The 17089-nt window shown below is 44.0% G+C and overlaps 2 protein-coding genes across 4 annotated transcripts in view; both read right to left on the minus strand.

Moving 5' to 3' along the window:
* Nucleotides 1-92: 92 nt before the first annotated feature.
* LYRM2 (LYR motif containing 2) lies at nt 93-9596 on the minus strand. 2 transcript variants are annotated; one of them, XR_014786622.1, is made up of 4 exons: nt 9355-9596; nt 4727-4867; nt 2039-3672; nt 97-1983 (listed from the first exon to the last, which is right to left on the minus strand). XR_014786622.1 is itself a non-coding variant. In XM_084827094.1 (3 exons), exons 1-3 carry the CDS (start codon nt 9397-9399, stop codon nt 3592-3594), a joined length of 267 nt encoding a protein of 88 aa, XP_084683220.1. In that variant the 5' UTR covers nt 9400-9596; the 3' UTR covers nt 93-3591. The 2 variants fall into 2 exon arrangements, 1 of the variants encoding a protein (XP_084683220.1); XM_084827094.1 differs by having other exon boundaries at nt 93-3672.
* Nucleotides 9597-14236: 4640 nt separating this feature from the next.
* MDN1 (midasin AAA ATPase 1) overlaps nt 14237-17089 on the minus strand; it is a 159079-nt gene continuing 156226 nt past the window's right edge. For both annotated transcript variants that reach the window (XM_084827091.1, XM_084827090.1), the window contains exons 100-102: nt 16506-16569; nt 15911-16053; nt 14237-15125 (exon numbers count right to left, since the gene is read on the minus strand). In XM_084827091.1, the coding sequence (XP_084683217.1) occupies nt 14937-15125; nt 15911-16053; nt 16506-16569 (396 nt within the window). In that variant the 3' untranslated portion in view covers nt 14237-14936. The remainder of the gene's footprint in view (nt 15126-15910; nt 16054-16505; nt 16570-17089) is intronic.

Consider the following 17089-nt stretch of genomic DNA (forward strand, 5'->3'; position numbering starts at 1 on the left):
TAATCCAGAAATATGTAAGCATATTAAATGTGTATGTGTTGAAATTGTTACAAAGCTGCACGTACCACAAACAAATTGCGGGACAAGGAATTGTGTGCTATACCTAAATGATTCCTTTAATAATTTCTTTGTAACTTGCATTCTGCACATTCAATAATGTATTATACCCCGTTCCATCTTCTGTACATAAGCGTACCGCCATAGAGTAAAACATCACACATGCAATTATCTGGGCTATATGTAGAGTAGGCCTTGGTTGGTTAGATCCCTAACAAATAATGGTACAGTAATCTCTGACAATGCTAATTAATTTGTTTGTGGGTGGGGCACTGTGTCCAGTTGTTCTCCCCCCCCCCCCCATGTAATGTTTTGGTGAATGCATGGAGATCTTCACATGCAGCACTAGGATCTGTCAATCAGGGCCAGAGGGCTCAGTCCAGGGAATGGCAGGTGTAGATACATTGCATTCAAATCCATGGGATGCACAAGCATTGTGCCGATTTCAAATGAATTTAGGTATGCTTAAAGTTCTATGCCGGCATCCTACTCCAGACCCTCTGAGGCTTTTCAGTGCTCTTCAGACAAGAGGAAATAGTGCATGTAAAAGACCATGCACATGGATCAGCTACCTCCACTGCAGTGAACAGAAAAGCCATTGCAAGTGGTTTGCCTGGAGCAAGTAATGTTGTCCTCAATGCTGGCACTTCACCATCCCTGTTGTTCAAGTCTGCCCATGACACACAGATAAGGGAAAGCTAGACTTTTCTTTTTTTCTATTTGTGCCAAGGGCGCTGAAGAGCTATATAATTTTTGCAATGAGCTTGGCTTTTAACAGAGTCTTAAGAACAAGAAAAACTCTAGTGAAGGGGTGTATGTGTGTGAAATCCTATTATAGAAGCTCAGTCTAGGGGAATGTGTTGTTAATCTGTGTCACTGTTCTGTACGGGACCATGGTGTAGGTTTTTGCATGGTTTTTGCAACTTAGATTTACACGTCATGTTAGGTCCAGATCCAGAGTAAGCTGGGTGCCACCTGCAGCACTGAAAGGTTCCCTTGCCTCTGCCACTGCCCACTTTCCCTCCCCCAACAAGTGAGTAGTAGCCCCAGTTTCCTCACAGCCACATGCTCCAGGCTGCCTTTTATGCTCACTAAAGCAGAGAATTGCCAGCTGAAAGTTGTGTATTTACCTCACCAGGTTGTGGAGGTAAAGTTGCTTACAGTGCTGCTACTCTAAAATGAAATGGAATGGAAGACCTTGTTTTTCAAAGAGCATCCTAGGTCCTGAGTATTATTTTTAGAACAATACACCATTACATGTAAGAGTGGGAGGAGAACCATTTACCTACTGTGAAGCAATTATGTTAACTGTAGAACAATGAACTACTTATTATTTGTCATTCCTTACAATTAGCTTAAGTGCAATCCTCTGGAAGGTTATCCCAGAGAGTGGATCTCCCCCTCCAAGGACAAAGAAAGAGAGCTCAGACCTTGAAGGGGAGATCCAATCTCAGAACGCCCATCTAAGCTCTTGCAGAATCCACAGCCTTTACCTCTCTGACATCAGAAGGGGGAAGGGGGCACATTGGTGGCTGGCCCTTGGGCATGTGAGGAGAGGCTTTGGATACACAGAATCCAAAGCCCTGCCAGACACACCCTCAACATGGGGAGAAATTTACACCAAGCCTGGAGATGGCATAAATCATTTCCCTCCTGCTGCTTGCAGTGGGGGAGAAATCATTTTTAAAAACCCATGGAAGATGACAAAAAAATCTGCTCCTTTTTCTCTTTGGTTATCTTGGATATCTCCAATATTGGAGCTCTCTGCATTGGGCAGTAGGATTGCTCCACGCATTTATTTTGATGTGGGGACTAGAAAATCAACCATAAAAAAACAAATCCCAATCTCTCAATATAAATTATTAAGGGCACAATCCTGTGCACGTTTAGACAGAGAAAAGGTCTACAACTCCCAGCATTCCCCAGCTAGTATGGCTGCCGGGGGAATGCTGGGAGTTGTAGGCCTTTTCTCTGTCTAAACATGCATAGGATTGCACCTTAAAACACCTGATGGGGTCCAAGAAAGCAACTAACTTTCTATACTATGGCAAATGTAATAGATTTTTTTTTAAAAAATGCTGTAATTTAGTCCAAAGTTTTAAGTTACCTACAGCCCAATCATCTGCATATTTATTCAGAAGCAAGTCCCAGAAACCTATTCCCAAGTAAGTGTGCATACTTACACTTTTTCTCTTGTCTCTGAACAGCCCCATCTATAGAGCACATAATGAATAATTTCCCTATAAAAACATTCATAGGTATTGTACCAAATGAGATTTGCATCAGAAGAATAAATGTTTAAATTACTGTATCTGTACTTTTCTGGCAGAAATGCTACTAGGACAGTCATTTGGCATCTCATGCTATACTAGAATATTTTGCTCTGAACCAAAATGGATAGCAAGTATCCCTTCTACTTTAGTAATTGATTTAGTGTTTTTTTCCATAACAATAAAGAATAGCTTGAAATCTCTCCAAGAGAGGTCACTGTAACTTGCTAGGGAAAATACATAGGACTGCAGACTACTGCATTCTACTGGAGACTTTGGCCCTGGGCTAAGCTCTTTTCAGATTTCATGACTTCTACGAACAGCTGAACAAACTAAACAAAGTTCATAAATGGATGTCTATTCTGCTGTAAGTAACAATTCTGGAACTAAATTATTACCTATCAAATGTAATTTTGTATGGAAAATACCTGTACAGTTCCTATTGGATTACTTGTGCCATGTAGAGTATATAAACTGAATTGTATTAAACGTATTGATTTGTATAAACAGTTCCAAGAGTTTTAATCTCAGGGACCTCAGCAAAATGTGCAGCTGTTTCTTCTAAACGTGATGAATATCCAGGTAAACTGATTGGAAAACAAAGACTGTTCTCATAAAGAACTGAGAAGTTTCAGCTTCCGGTAAACCCCCTGGCTGGCCAAAAGTATGGTTTTTGTTCTTTTTACATAGGTGAGACAAGCAGAACCTAAGATGAGCCCTGCTGGATCAGGGTAAAGGTGCATCTAGTCCAACACTGTTTCCCACAGTGGCTAATCAGATGCCTCTTGAAACCTGAAGGGGCGATGGGGTAGGATGGAGTGGGGATCGACCTGACCCTCTGAATTGATCTAATATCACTATGCAAGGCAAATACATGCAATGGTAAAGAACCAATTCTTTAATGTGACAAGGTATAAATAAAACCTAGTGTAGAATTAAATTATTCCAGTGCTTGGTTACATTCTGGTTTTCCCAGGTGCAATTCACAATTTTGAGGTAGTAAACTCCACCTTTGCATTTTTAACAGACTTAGTCTAGTTCAACCTTGGATATTACTCTTACTCCTGCTTCTTGTGTATTTCTTCCCATCACACCTTAAGTTTCACATACATTTGAGCTTTCCCACACCAACACAGCACTATCCACCCTGCCTAGGTTTTCTCACTTCTTAGGAAGCCTGTACAGGAATCAACTTCAGGTTCTGTGAGAGGTCTCTCCAATGCAATGTCTTCTGAGGAAGCTACTGTGGTCCACAAACAGTAGGTTAGGATTTTGCCAGCTTTAGTGTTCTTTCAAGTTCTTGAAACTGAAGGTTGCCCTGAGTGATCATCATCCTAATTGTATCCTGTAAAGCAAAACTGTTACTTAGTAAACACATGCAAGGTGTAAGCTTTCACACACAATGCCTGAATTTGCATGGGATAAGCCAGCATTCTCCAGAATTCTGGATCATTGTGAATGAGCTGTGTACCGGTGAATGCTGCCCATTTGCTCTCACTTCGTTAAACAGACCAAAGGATCCTGGCTTGTTGCTCCCTTCACAAGCCAGAATCACAAACCAGGGTTTGTCCTTGGTTTATGATTCCTGGCTTGTTTGGGAGCAAAAAGCCAGAAATCCTGGTTTGGACAACATGCAAAACAAGGCCTTCTTAGTTTGTTTAGTGGTCACTCTAGTGGAGAACAGCAAAGTGGGTACAAAATGCATGCTCCAGCCTGCAGCTCATTCACAGTAAGTGCCTCTACCCAGTTTTGGGGAATCCCCCCTTTTCCCCACACCAGTCCATCCCATTCAGCAGGGTCCTTTAACCTTCTGTGTAGCATTTGCACAGGGCTGCCATGAGGAGGGGGGAAGGGAAATTCACTTCTGTCAACGCAGTTACATGTTCCTAAATCTGCATCCAACCCTTTCTGTAGAAGGAATGTGAGCTTTGTTCTGGTCCTCAAAAGGAATAGCTAGGATCAGCATTCTTGAATTCTAAGGCAGTATCCGAGGGTGGTCCTATGTAGACTAGGCCCATTCACTTCAATGGGCCTACTCTGTGTAGGACTACTATAGATACTACCTTAAGTCCAGACTTCAGCTGGAGGATCTTGGGCTTCTAGAAAAAACAAAGGATTCCACAAGTCTGAAGTCTGCCCACGCCTGATATAATCAGCCTTGGGAATGTCTGCTCTAGGGTTACGGATCCAAATACTACAAAAGCCATTTTTCTCTAGTCTGCCATGGACATGCAGCTGAATCATTTCCCAGTTGTCACTGGGTGTTCTGAATAGGCCATTTGGAAGTCTTATGGAAGACCTTTTTCGTGATGCCGGAATACAGGCACAACTACCAATTGTAGTGTACCAAGCTAGTACAACCATATGCATGGATGGGCCTGTTGATGACTACTTCTTACCTCATTTGTAGCATCTTTATTTCTTTTGAATTCTTCCCTTGCCCAATCTCTCAGGTAATGTCGATCTGCTTCTTTAGGTACTTGACGAATCGCCTGCAGAATTTTTCTGTACAGCTGAAGAACTTGCTGCCTTCTCAAGAACTACAAGGTATCAAGTGAAAGAAAGGATGGGCCCTTTGGCACAAGCCACAGATCTTTCTATGTGGATATGAACGTATGAAGGTGTCTGAAACTGGCTTAGTCCGCTGGTGCATCTTATCTGCTGTTGTCTATTCTGTGCGGCAGCAGCTCCCAAGCCAGCTACTTGGGATCGTTTTAATTGGCCTATGGACTGCATGCAGGCCCCGGGGGGGAGTATTATGGCCCCCACTAGGTTCCCTGCCTCCACAGTGTGGCCCCCACTACTACCATGCCACTGGATTCCCAGCAGAATCACACACGTGGACACACATCAGCCTGCCAAATAGCTGTTTGGTGGGCTGGGGGGGAAGGGTATGTTTCTGCCAGGAAACAAGGTGCTCGCTCCTTGTGCATCTTGTTTCCCAACAGAATCCAGCCACGTGGACAGTTTTAGTTCTGATGGCAGCTCTCAGACTGTTTGCGGCAGGGAAGGGAATGCAACCCCACAACCCTCTGAAGTTGCCCCTGTTTTAACTAGAGGCATTTGAACTTGTGCATATAAAGCAAGTGCTCTGCTATAACCCCTCCCTGCTCTTTTGCTCTTCTAGCTACTCACTCTCCCCAGTTAATCCACTTAGTGATCCATAGAAGCACTAAGTAGAATAAAAAGTCCCAGAAGTAGAGTAAAAGTGGTCTTCAGCATTATTGTTGTGATCATTTCAAGGTTATGATTCAAACGCTGCAATGAAAATGCCCAGTTATGACACAAATTGCCACTTATTACACTGAAGAACACTTCTTTCCAGTAGCCCAATACAAATGCACCTTTTTCACCTGCGTAATAAATGATGAGCAACATCCACAGGTAAACACGGTTTTCCCAATAGTTTTTCAAACTACCAGTTTACATACACACACATACACTTTTGTCCACCCATCGTAAAATTACTTTAGTTAAAACATTCATTCCGTTGTTGTTGTTGTTCAGTGGTTAAGTTGTGTCCGACTCTTCATGACCCCATGGACCATAGCACGCCAGGCCTTCCTGTCCTGCGCTCTCTCCCGGAGCGTGCTCAAGTTCATATTCATTGCATCGGTGATGCTATCTAGCCATCTCATCCTCTGCCGTCCCCTTCTTCTTTTGCCTTCAGTCTTTCCCAGCATCAGGGTCTTTTCCAGAGAGTTTTCTCTTCGCATTAGGTGGCCAAAATATTGGAGCTTCAGCTTCAGTATCTGTCCTTCCAATGAGCAGTCAGGGTTGATTTCCTTTAGGATGGACTGATTTGACCTCCTTGCAGTCCAGGGGACTCGTAAGAGTCTTCTCCAGCACCACAGTTCGAAAGCATCAATTCTTCGGCGCTCAGCCTTCCTTATAGTCCAGCTCTCACAGCCATACATTACTACTGGGAAAACCATAGCTTTGATTAGACGGACCTTTGTCGGCAAGGTGATGTCTTTGCTTCTTACTATGCTGTCTAGGTTTGCCATAGCTTTCCTCCCAAGGAGCAAGCGTCTTTTAATTTCATGGCTACAGTCATCGTCTGCGGTGATCTTGGAGCCCAAGAAAGTAAAATCTGTCACTGCTTCCATTTCTTCCCCTTCTATATGCCAGGAAGTGATAGGGCCAGATGCCATGATCTTCGTTTTTTTAATGTTGAGTTTCAAACCAGCTTTTGCACTCTCCTCTTTCACCCTCAACAAGAGGCTCTTGAGATCCTCTTCGCTTTCTGCCATTAGGGTGTTATCGTCTGCATATCGGAGGTTGTTGATAATTCTCCCAGCAATCTTAATTCCGACCTCTGATTCATCCAACCCGGCGTTTCTCATGATGTACTCTGCATACAAGTTAAATAAGCAGGGTGACAATATGCAGCCTTGTCGTACTCCTTTCCCAATTTTGAACCACTCGGTTGTTCCATGTCTGGTTCTTACTGTTGCTTCTTGACCCTCGTACAGGTTTCGCAGGAGACAGGTAAGGTAGTCTGGTACTCCCATCACTTTAAGAATTTGCCACAGTTTGTTGTGATCCACACAATCAAAGGCTTTAGCGTAGTCAATGAAGCAGAAATAGACGTTTTTCTGGAATTCTCTTGCTTTCTCCATGATGCAGCGAATGTTGGCGATTTGATCTCTAGTTCCCCTGCCTCTTCGAAACCCAGCTTGTATTTTCAGTAGTTCTCAGTTCGCATACATTCCATGGGGTTTTCTTGGCAAGAATACTGGAGTGGGTTGCCATTTCCTTCTCCAGTGGACCACATTTTGTCAGAACTCTCTGCCATGACCTGTCCGTCTTGGGTGGCCCTGCACGGCATAGCTTATGGCTTCACTGAGTTACGCAAGCCCCTTCGCCACAACAAGGCAGTGATCCATGAAGGGGATTTATTCCGTTAAGACACAGCAAAAATGTGATAGCCACAGGTAAAGCACTTGCTTATGTAAACATCCTATATGTACCCTGTCATATAAACACACTACATGAGTTGGCCGATTGGATGTAGAGTGCATCTGTGCCTAGGTCATCAGTCTTAGGCATGGCTAATGCTATGCTACATGTGAGTGGCAGAGGAGGAGTAATTTTGAAGTGCAGGCGCTCATCATGTCTGTTCCCATAGCCACTGATGCCACCAAGAGTCCAAAAATGCAGGTAACTGTGTTGATGCCTATCAACAAACCAGTTCTAGCATATTTCATCTCCACCAGGAGCAGGTCTTTTGTAAAGCTAATGGGCCCATTCAAGACCAGGCCACCCCAAAATACTTTGCATTACAACAGGGACAGCTCACAACAATGTATTGTCTCTGGGAAAATCCACCCCCAGCTACTGTGAGAAGTGCAGCTAAACTTAGAGGGAACAAGAAAACCTGAGAGGTGACAGATGATGTCATTAACCCTGCTAATCAAAATGTCTTGGTACTTTGACCCTGTTTCGACTGGTGGGTGGGCCAAATCATGTGGCAAGCAGTGTATGCATGATGGGGCACATACAGAACATTTGTGAAAGCCAGCACCTTAATCCATAGCTGTCATCACATCCATTTCAGCCTTCACATGACACACTAGCAAGGAAACCGCTTTTTCCTTTATGGAAATGAAGGTGAGAACATGTTCACACAAAGTGATTTCGCTTTAATACACTCCATGTTCTTAAGCCTTGTTTACTCCTGTACTATTCATAATGAAAAAAGAGTTAAAATGAGCCAGAGACAGGGCTGGAGTACAGACTTCTTTAAAAAAAGAAGAAAGAAACAAAAGCTGAAGTCCTGAACTCTTTCTTGGTATGAACATGACAGGAATGGAGCTTGCTCTTCTTCCTAAAGTTCTTCTTGTCTGCTGGAGAGAGCACAGCAGCTTAAACTGTAGAAAGTGGAGCACGAACAATTCTGAGATAGACCCTCACCATCATCTCTTGGGGACAAGAATCAGTATATTCTTGTTCTTAAAGTGTGTGGAAACAGTAGAGAACAAAGCATGCCCACACAAATAGCCCCTACTGAGAAATACTGTTGATTAGGTGCACGTGAATGCAGGTTTCCCACCACTCCTGTGTAATCTGTACACACGCATGCCACATACACATGATTCTATTTGGGCATATTTTGTACTCTGAAACCGAGCTACCAACTTTGCTTTTCCAGCAGATCTCCTTCAGGACATTCAGTGTGGAAAGCGTTCCCCTCAGCATGCAGATGCTATGTTAGGAATAACTTCACCTGCTTGTGATGCAACCGTTAATAGCACAAGTGTCCTGCCAGGAACAAAACCCAAACATCAGGCAAGACAGGTTCCCGACTGAAATGATCGAAGACTTAAATTTGAGGACTACAGCGAATGGGGTGCAGAGCGGGAACCTGTTTACTTTCTGCCTCTCGGGCTGTTATTAGGGGTACAGAGCTGAGTGGTGCAGCTAGCGGTCCAGGGCCCTGCAGCCCAAGGGCCCCCTAAATGACCACCCAGAGTGGCAAGCGCCCTTTTATTCCTGTACTTATGAGAGTGCTATGATTTAAGTGCGTTTAAAATGCGAAACTGCACATGCTCAGAGAGCATTTCTTTTACATCAGGATTAGCAGTTTTATTCCTGTAGCTCTAACATACCAGGAATACAGGGGCAGTTTTAAAGCACGGACCAGCGGCAGGGGAGGCAGTTGTGCGCTTCACACCTGAACATGCACGCCCATCTGAAGCGGGGCGGGGACAGGACCATTAAGTCCGGGGTCTAAAATTATGTAGCTGTGCCGCTGTGCAAGGACCGGGGAAGGCCCACAAACCGAATAAAAGCCCTGCCAAGAAAAGAAAAATAAACAGCCATTGGGGTCCGCTGCTGCTACGAAACAGCCCCTTCGGCCTTCTTTAGAGCCTCCGCCTCCCAGGCCTGCCTCGTCCCCGTCCCCAGAGAGGAGGCACCAAGACACTGGGCCCGCTTCCCCGAGGAGAGGCGGAAGGGCGGCAAGGGAGGGCGAACGAGGCCGCCTCGCTGGTGGGTCCCCGGGCCCTCGCTCCCGCTCCCGCACCTGCTTCAGAGTCAGCGCCGTCGGGGGCAGCCGGGACGCCGCCATGCCCGGCAGCCGTCCGCTCCCTGCCCTCGGCTTCCTTGTGGCTCGGCGGCGGCTCTTCAGCGCCCCGCCCGGCTAAGGCGCGGTGGGGACGGGGGGCGCGCCCCGCCTGACGCTTCCTCTCCACCCGCTTCAAGCAGCAAGCCGCGGCCCGCGGGGACAAGGCGCTCGCGTAGGGGGCCAGCCTCGCCCCTTGCCCCGGCTGGCTTTGCGAGGCCCTGACGCGGAAGCCCTGCGCGGAGGGAGGAGCGCGCTTTGTGGAAGCATTGATTGGGAAGCGGCTCTTGCGTAAAAAGGAAGGGCGCCTAGGAGTCTTGCCCTGCGAAGGGAGCTCTAGTCCAGCACTCCGAGGTCCTAGGCCAGGAGCGGGCAACTTGTGGCTGTCCAGGTGTTTCGGCTTATAGGTCCCAACAGCCCCAGGCAGCATAGCCAACGGTGAGGGAGAACGGGTGTTGTAGGCCAAACATCTGGAGTCACAAGTTGCCCGCACCGGCTCTATTTCTAGCGTGAAGGGGTAGGGTATATGCAGGTAAGGTACTTTGTACGTGCTTAGCAGTACAACAAACTGTGGCAAATTCTTAACGTGATGGGAGTACCAGACCACCTTACCTGTCTCCTGAGAAACCTGTACGAGGGTCAAGAAGCAACAGTAAGAACCAGACATGGAACAACCGAGTGGTTCAAAATTGGGAAAGGAGTACGACAAGGCTGCATATTGTCACCCTGCTTATTTAACTTATATGCAGAGTACATCATGAGAAACGCCGGGTTGGATGAATCAGAGGTCGGAATTAAGGTTGCTGGGAGAATGATCAACAACCTCCGATATGCAGACGATACCACCCTAATGGCAGAAAGCGAAGAGGATCTAAAGTGCCTCTTGTTGAGGGTGAAAGAGGAGAGTGCAAAAGCTGGTTTGAAACTCAACATTAAAAAAACGAAGATCATGGCATCTGGCCCTATCACTTCCTGGCATATAGAAGGGGAAGAAATGGAAGCAGTGACAGATTTTACTTTCTTGGGCTCCAAGATCACCGCAGACGGTGACTGTAGCCATGAAATTAAAAGACGCTTGCTCCTTGGGAGGAAAGCTATGGCCAACCTAGACAGCATAGTCAGAAGCAGAGACATCACCTTGCCGACAAAGGCCCGTCTAATCAAAGCTATGGTTTTCCCAGTAGTAATGTATGGCTGTGAGAGCTGGGCTATAAGGAAGGCTGAGCACCGAAGAATTGATGCTTTCAAACTGTGGTGCTGGAGAAGACTCTTACGAGTCCCCTGGACTGCAAGGAGGTCAAATCAGTCCATCCTAAAGGAAATCAACCCTGACTGCTCATTGGAAGGACAGATACTGAAGCTGAAGCTCAAATATTTTGGCCACCTAATGCGAAGAGAAAACTCTCTGGAAAAGACCCTGATGTTGGGAAAGATTGAAGGCAAAAGGAGAAGGGGACGGCGGAGGATGAGATGGCTAGATAGCATCACCGATGCAATGAATATGAACTTGAGCACGCTCCGGGAGAGAGCGCAGGACAGGAAGGCCTGGCGTGCTATGGTCCATGGGGTCACGAAGAGTCGGACACGACTGAACAACAACAACAAAGCAGTACTCACGTTAGTACACAGGCTCAAGGTTACAGCGCTGCAGTTAAGGAAAGGCTGCCTAGGCCTGCATCTTAGCTCAAACCAACCTTGCTCAGGAAAAGGATCCTCCCCCCCCCCACAACCTTTCTGTTGTGACGTGAAGGTAGAACTGCACAGAGTAGCCATAATAGATTTAGTGTAAAATGTAAAAGCCATGCAAGGGACTTTGGAAATGGATTTCATTTTATCAAAGGGATAGGAAAAGTGAAGATTTCTTTAGCTAAACTTGGTAGCTTACGCTGCAACACTTCTTCCTGGGCATATGCTAATGACAGCCTTCCCCAACCTGCTACCCTCCAGATGTGCTGGACTACAGCTCCCACCACCCCCAGCCAGCATGAACTCATTCAAGCGTGGGTCCTTATATAGCCAAAACAGCACAAACAAAAGGGGAGGTAGCAGCAGGCTTACAGGAACCCCAGGGTTTGCAGAAATACAACAAATCCTTTAGGAAAAAATCCCAAGGGATCATACAGCGAAACAACAGGCTTCTTTTGTTTAATGCAATATCTCTATGTGGTTTTCAAACAAAAGGTTAAATGGGCACCTGACAGGGATGCATTAGGTATAATACGTTCATTCTTTGCAGGAGGGTATTGGGACTGAAGAACATGGGGAATGCCTTATAACACTTGTGATTTGACACACAATCCCTCCCCTTTTATCAAGATATATGCTTACATAAGACTGATTTACTTGTACATCAGAGCTGCTTTAAATAACTCCATATAATGGTTGTTACCTTACAACATAAAGTACCATTTATGAGCAGTTCACCACAGGAATCAATTGGATTCTCTTTCCATACCACTAATATTTTTCTACATTCATGATGCTGTAGAGCAGGGGGTGGACAACTTGTAGGCCTCCATCATCCTTCACCACTGGCTATGCTGCCTAGGGCCGATGGGAGTTGTAGGCCAACACATCTGGAGGGCCACAAGTTGCCCACTCCTGCTGTAGGGGGAAGTGCACAATTGGTGGCTCATTCCTCAGGAACTGGCTCTTCATTTCCTAAGAATACTTTATACCAAAAATAACTAGTTACCCAGATTCCACTCAGGAAATGAACCCAATCTAAGCCAAATGGTGGGATTAAGAATGCACCACTAAGTGATACGTAGTGAAAAGAATGCAAAGATGCTGGTGCAACCTATACTTATATTGCAGGGCAAGAGATAATTTATCAGTACTCTTGTTTCTTTTTAAAAAAAGTAATTATTTTAGCATGGTTTTTATTTTTACCCTATGTGCCATTCACCGCTCTGAAATCTTTGGATGTGGAGCAGCATAAAAATATTGTAAGTAAGCAAGTAAATAAATAAATAATTTTACTTGTTCATACAGCTAGCAAGTTGGTTTTGTTTCTGCACCAAGTTAAAACATGGCTTTTCACCAAAGCCTTTGAGGACTAATTGAATTCCCTAAAGTTGCACTGTTTTAGCTGTTTTATTGTTTTAGATTTTTAATTGGTATTAGCTTGTTTAATGGTTCAATATGCTTTTAGCTGTTTAAATTATTCATTGTTTCATACTGTTTACATTTATTTTATCTGTATGCTGGCCTGAGATCTTAATGAAATTAGGGCGGGATACAAATGTTTTCAATAAATACATAAATAACTATTCTTGCCCTTTTAAGACTATTAGGAACAAAATCCCAGAGTTGAAACCCAATACCACATTATACTATCTCCCAGGATAGCCTTGTTGCACTGAACCAAGGCTTCTCAAATTTTCTACCCACAAGGAGCACTTGAGAAAACTGACAATTAGTTTTGACCTCCCTTCTTCCCATCTTTCTCCTCCTTCCCTTATACTCAGTCAGCCACTCTGTTGTTCGTTTCCTCCCTTTTTTTATTTCCTGTCCTCCAACTATGTATGCTAGAGCCTTGCTCTCTAACCAAGTCCTGCTTTCATGCGTTGCCTGTGTACTGCACATGCAGGGAGCTGCTGCTGGCACTGGTCAGTCCAGCCAAAAGGCTGTGGAGCTAGTGAGCAAGGACGCACTGGGCAGGCTGTAGGACTGAGAACCCTGGTGGTCCCTGGCCCACTGTTTGAGAAAAGCTGCAATACAGGATCTGTATACTCAAGCTTACCTGTTAAGAACAAGCAGGGAAGATGTGCACTGTTGCACTAGAAAGTGTGGGCAGATAGCATTCTAAAAAAACCTTACACATTAAATATGCAAAAAAGAGTTCAACAAAACAGTGAGATATTAATGGTGAGGGATAAGCCTAGTCTTGTTCTTTTAAAGATTTAAGAAAAAAAATTTAGTTATTCCTTGACACAGACATTAGAGGGGGTATGTGGGCCAGGAGCACTTCTGCTCATTACCATTAGTGTCATGGTGCAAGCCAATGAGTACCTATGGCACTCAGGCCACAACACTTAAACATAGCCCTCTCCACTGCAGTTAATATACTAACCACAGTGGTGGAATATAATTTTTCTAGAAATCATACATGGGTTTTGAATGCTAGTTTTCTCCATGACAGAATACATCTGGATCCCATGAAACTGCTGAGTACATCTGGATCCCATTAAATAGCTGGGTAACAACTGCAATTATGACATAAAAAGAGATCCGCCTCTAGACAAGAATAGACAGCCCTCTCAAGACAACTTTCAAAAGGTACTTAAGTTTATAAGTTTCTTAGGGCGCAATCCTATTGAGATAGACGGCACCTCTGAATTCCTCTGAAGTTGGAGGCCGCCACCTTTCCAACGCAGGGCGGCTGAAGCATGGATTCCTTCCATGCTCTGGCTGCCCTATAGTTTGCCTAAGATGCCTGATTTGGGGCATCTAAGTGCGGCTTCGGGAAGGGGGCGGGAACGGGGCTGGAGACCGCATAGCAAGCTGTCTAAAACAGCTTCTGCAGTCTCCTCCCCTCCCTGTCCCTTGGGAATGCCCCCTTTCCGCCCTGTCCGTGCTCCATGTTACAAGCACAGATAGGCCTGGAGGGGCAGCCGCCGCAGTTCTCTCTGCCCTAGCTATGAGGGGGAGGGGGCAGGGAGCACGTTTTCCTGGCTACGAGCTCATAGTGCTGTCTATGAGCTCAGAGCTGGGAAACCGAAAAATCCTACCTTCCCCACATGCTGTCTAGGGGACATAGGATTGCTGTCTTAATATGGAGTAAAACTGTCTTAGGCAATTTAAAATTGAGTCAATTCTGACAAATAATGGACACCACAATTACAAACAACAAAACATCTTTATTAGTAATCACAAATGATGCATAGTTTTTGTAATGAAAAAAGGGTTGGGGGCAAAAGAGTCGTGTGCATGCTTTTAGAATACCAAATGTGTGTCTTAATGTTTGCCTTGGACTGAGGGCAAACTTCACAGTGTAAAATGATAATGCAACATCTTTTGTGTCATAAAAATACCCTTCTGGCATTATCAGAGAACCAGCAACTATTCAGCAACATTGAACAGTTTCAAGTATTTAAGTAGTTTTTTGGCTGTGTAAAATCCAAGTCTCCTCACCCCACAATGCAGGGTCCACTCACACATGTGACCTAGGACAGACAATTTTTAAAATTATGATTGAACAGGTCTAGTTGCAACTTCCTCTCTCAGAAGCAAAACTAGCTTCTTACTACTATAGGAACAGAGTCTTAGAACTGCTTATTTCTTAATGATATGGAAATACTAAATAAACCTTATAATAAATTATTCCAAAGAATAATAAAAGGGAGGTGGTTGTTTCCCATTATTTCCAGATATAGGTAAGGAAGTAACTGAACACAGTCAGAATTCACCATGGATTGCATAATCTCCAGCACTGACATAGGAGAATGCATGTTTTGTGTGATTTCTGGCTCACTTGAACAGTAGCTCAAATTCACTGATGAACCAACCAGCAACCAGATATTCACTTGACCTGGCAAACTCTACAGGCTTTCTGAAGCAGTCACCAATTCAAACCACTGCCTGAGTGCATCACTGAGAGTCTCTGGGAGAGCATTCACATCTCTGAGAATTATGTAGAAAGGAAAGGGAAATTCTTCCATGTATGACCTTATTACAGGCAATTCTCCAGGGCGTTTGAACACAGGTACTTTAATGTCCAAGATGGAATCCTGTGAATTAAAATGGCAAGTTGGTAAGAGCAGATATTGTTATACACAAGTACCACATCTAGCACTCAGCATTTTCATGATTCTCCAAAAATAAAGTACAGAAAAGAAACAATTGTTATACTAAATGAAAATAATCAGGAGCAGTTATGAGAGGAAAGGTGAGAATAATTATAACACTGATTTTAGGCTTGATGGTATCAAGTTTGTTTGTTTTATAGCTTTCTTTACTAATCCTCTATGCACTGGTTTTTATCAAATGAATATACTTTACAGCTAAAATTGCCTTGTTTTATCTTTGTGTGTCTAGACAGAAACTAGCACGGTAGAAATACTGAAGGTGGTTGTGGACATTTGCAGGTTCCAGAATTCAGTGGTTGTAGCAGGCAGCCTCGAAAATATCCTGAACTGGACTCCAATGGAAAGGGGCTTGCACTTTTCCTCACCGCTGTGGCAGGAAGAGGTAGAAGTCAGCCTAGAGGAGCGGAGTACTGTTTTGCGAAAGGGACAATCAGCGCCCAACTGATCAGGGAAGTTTTTAACATTAGGCAAGCCCAATACTTTTGCCAGCAAGGGGGTGACAAGAAACAGAAGCATTTCCAAATTTAAGTAGATCTTTCATTTAGGTTGTTATAGTATGAAATTTGCATTCTTCTCTTTACTGCAACTACGAAAGGAAACGTAGTAAATTTCTCATAATGTAGCGTGACTTGGACCTGTTTATAACCAACAGGCCTTTTCCACTCACTTAAAAGAAGTACTATTGTCTCATTTATTCATTTACTCACCCGTGAATTAGGGTTGTCCAGCACTACAAAAATGACAAAGATATTTGCATTCTGAACAGACTGAACAGCTGCTCTGACACGTTCCTTGCCCTCAAGGAAAAGACCTCGTCCATCTGATACTATTAGGAGCAGCTGAGCAGTTTCTATTAAGAAAGACATATTTTCAGTTTCAACAAACAAAATCACCAGAAACAGAGAAAACATATTCTGATGTTTTACCAAAGCTTTGTATTGATTTAATATACAAATAGACTGTCTGAAAGGAAGTTCTGAGAAAGCTGTTCTATATGTCTATAAAATTATAGCCCTAAATGGGAGGTAAGTTTTGTTTCCTAAACAGGACATGAAATTTAAAACACCTACAACAATCAACACTGATGAATGCGTTGTATAAATGAAGCCCTAGCTGTGCAGTAGTAACAGATTAAGGTATCAAGAATTCAAATGTTACTTAACAAATAAGCTCCTAATAATTTTTGACGTACTGCTATTTGAATCAGCAGTATTTTGTCTAGAGAGCAATGCTTCTGATAAAGTCAGTTTAGAAATAATTCTACTGCCATGGCAAGTGTTAGTATAAAAATAGGAGACTCACCTGGATTGATGTTCTGAGATAACTGCTGTGCTGCAGCAAACATATTTGTTGAGGATTCCAAGAACTGTAGAAAAGCAAGAGAGCAGACTCATCAGCTGTGATCCAAGAACCCTCATCCCAAAATAGTGACACTAATTCACTAGTGAACTAATGAAAATGAATAGAAATGTAAGCTGAGAACTGTAGCCTAAGGTAGTGAGCTTCAAAAATTGTTAAAACAATATTGTTGCCGCATTATTCGATTAATTGCTTTGAATGGGCTGCAAGAAGCACATACACTGCTGCTTAACAAGTCTGCACCAAATGTTCACCCAAAACATTTCACAAACTGTCCTTGCTGGCTGTTTTCAGCTGTTTCTTTCCTTAAGCAGCAGCTCTGATGCCACTAAACAAACAAACAAAATAGCTTCTTGAAGCAATTCCAGCCAATTGGGGATCACGTGGGTAGCACAATGTTGTGTCTCATAGCCAATAAAAATTGGCTATATGATGTCATCAAGCTAAATCTGGGTAAGAGCAGGAAGTATTGTCTCAGTCTTTGAAGGCTTCCTGCTATTGGTACATGGCCAAATCAGAGGAAAGTC

The sequence above is a fragment of the Heloderma suspectum genome, chromosome 1 (genome assembly GCF_057233095.1).
Source record: "Heloderma suspectum isolate Gila_16-S chromosome 1, 16-S_ref, whole genome shotgun sequence".
Taxonomy (NCBI): Eukaryota; Metazoa; Chordata; class Lepidosauria; order Squamata; family Helodermatidae; genus Heloderma; species Heloderma suspectum.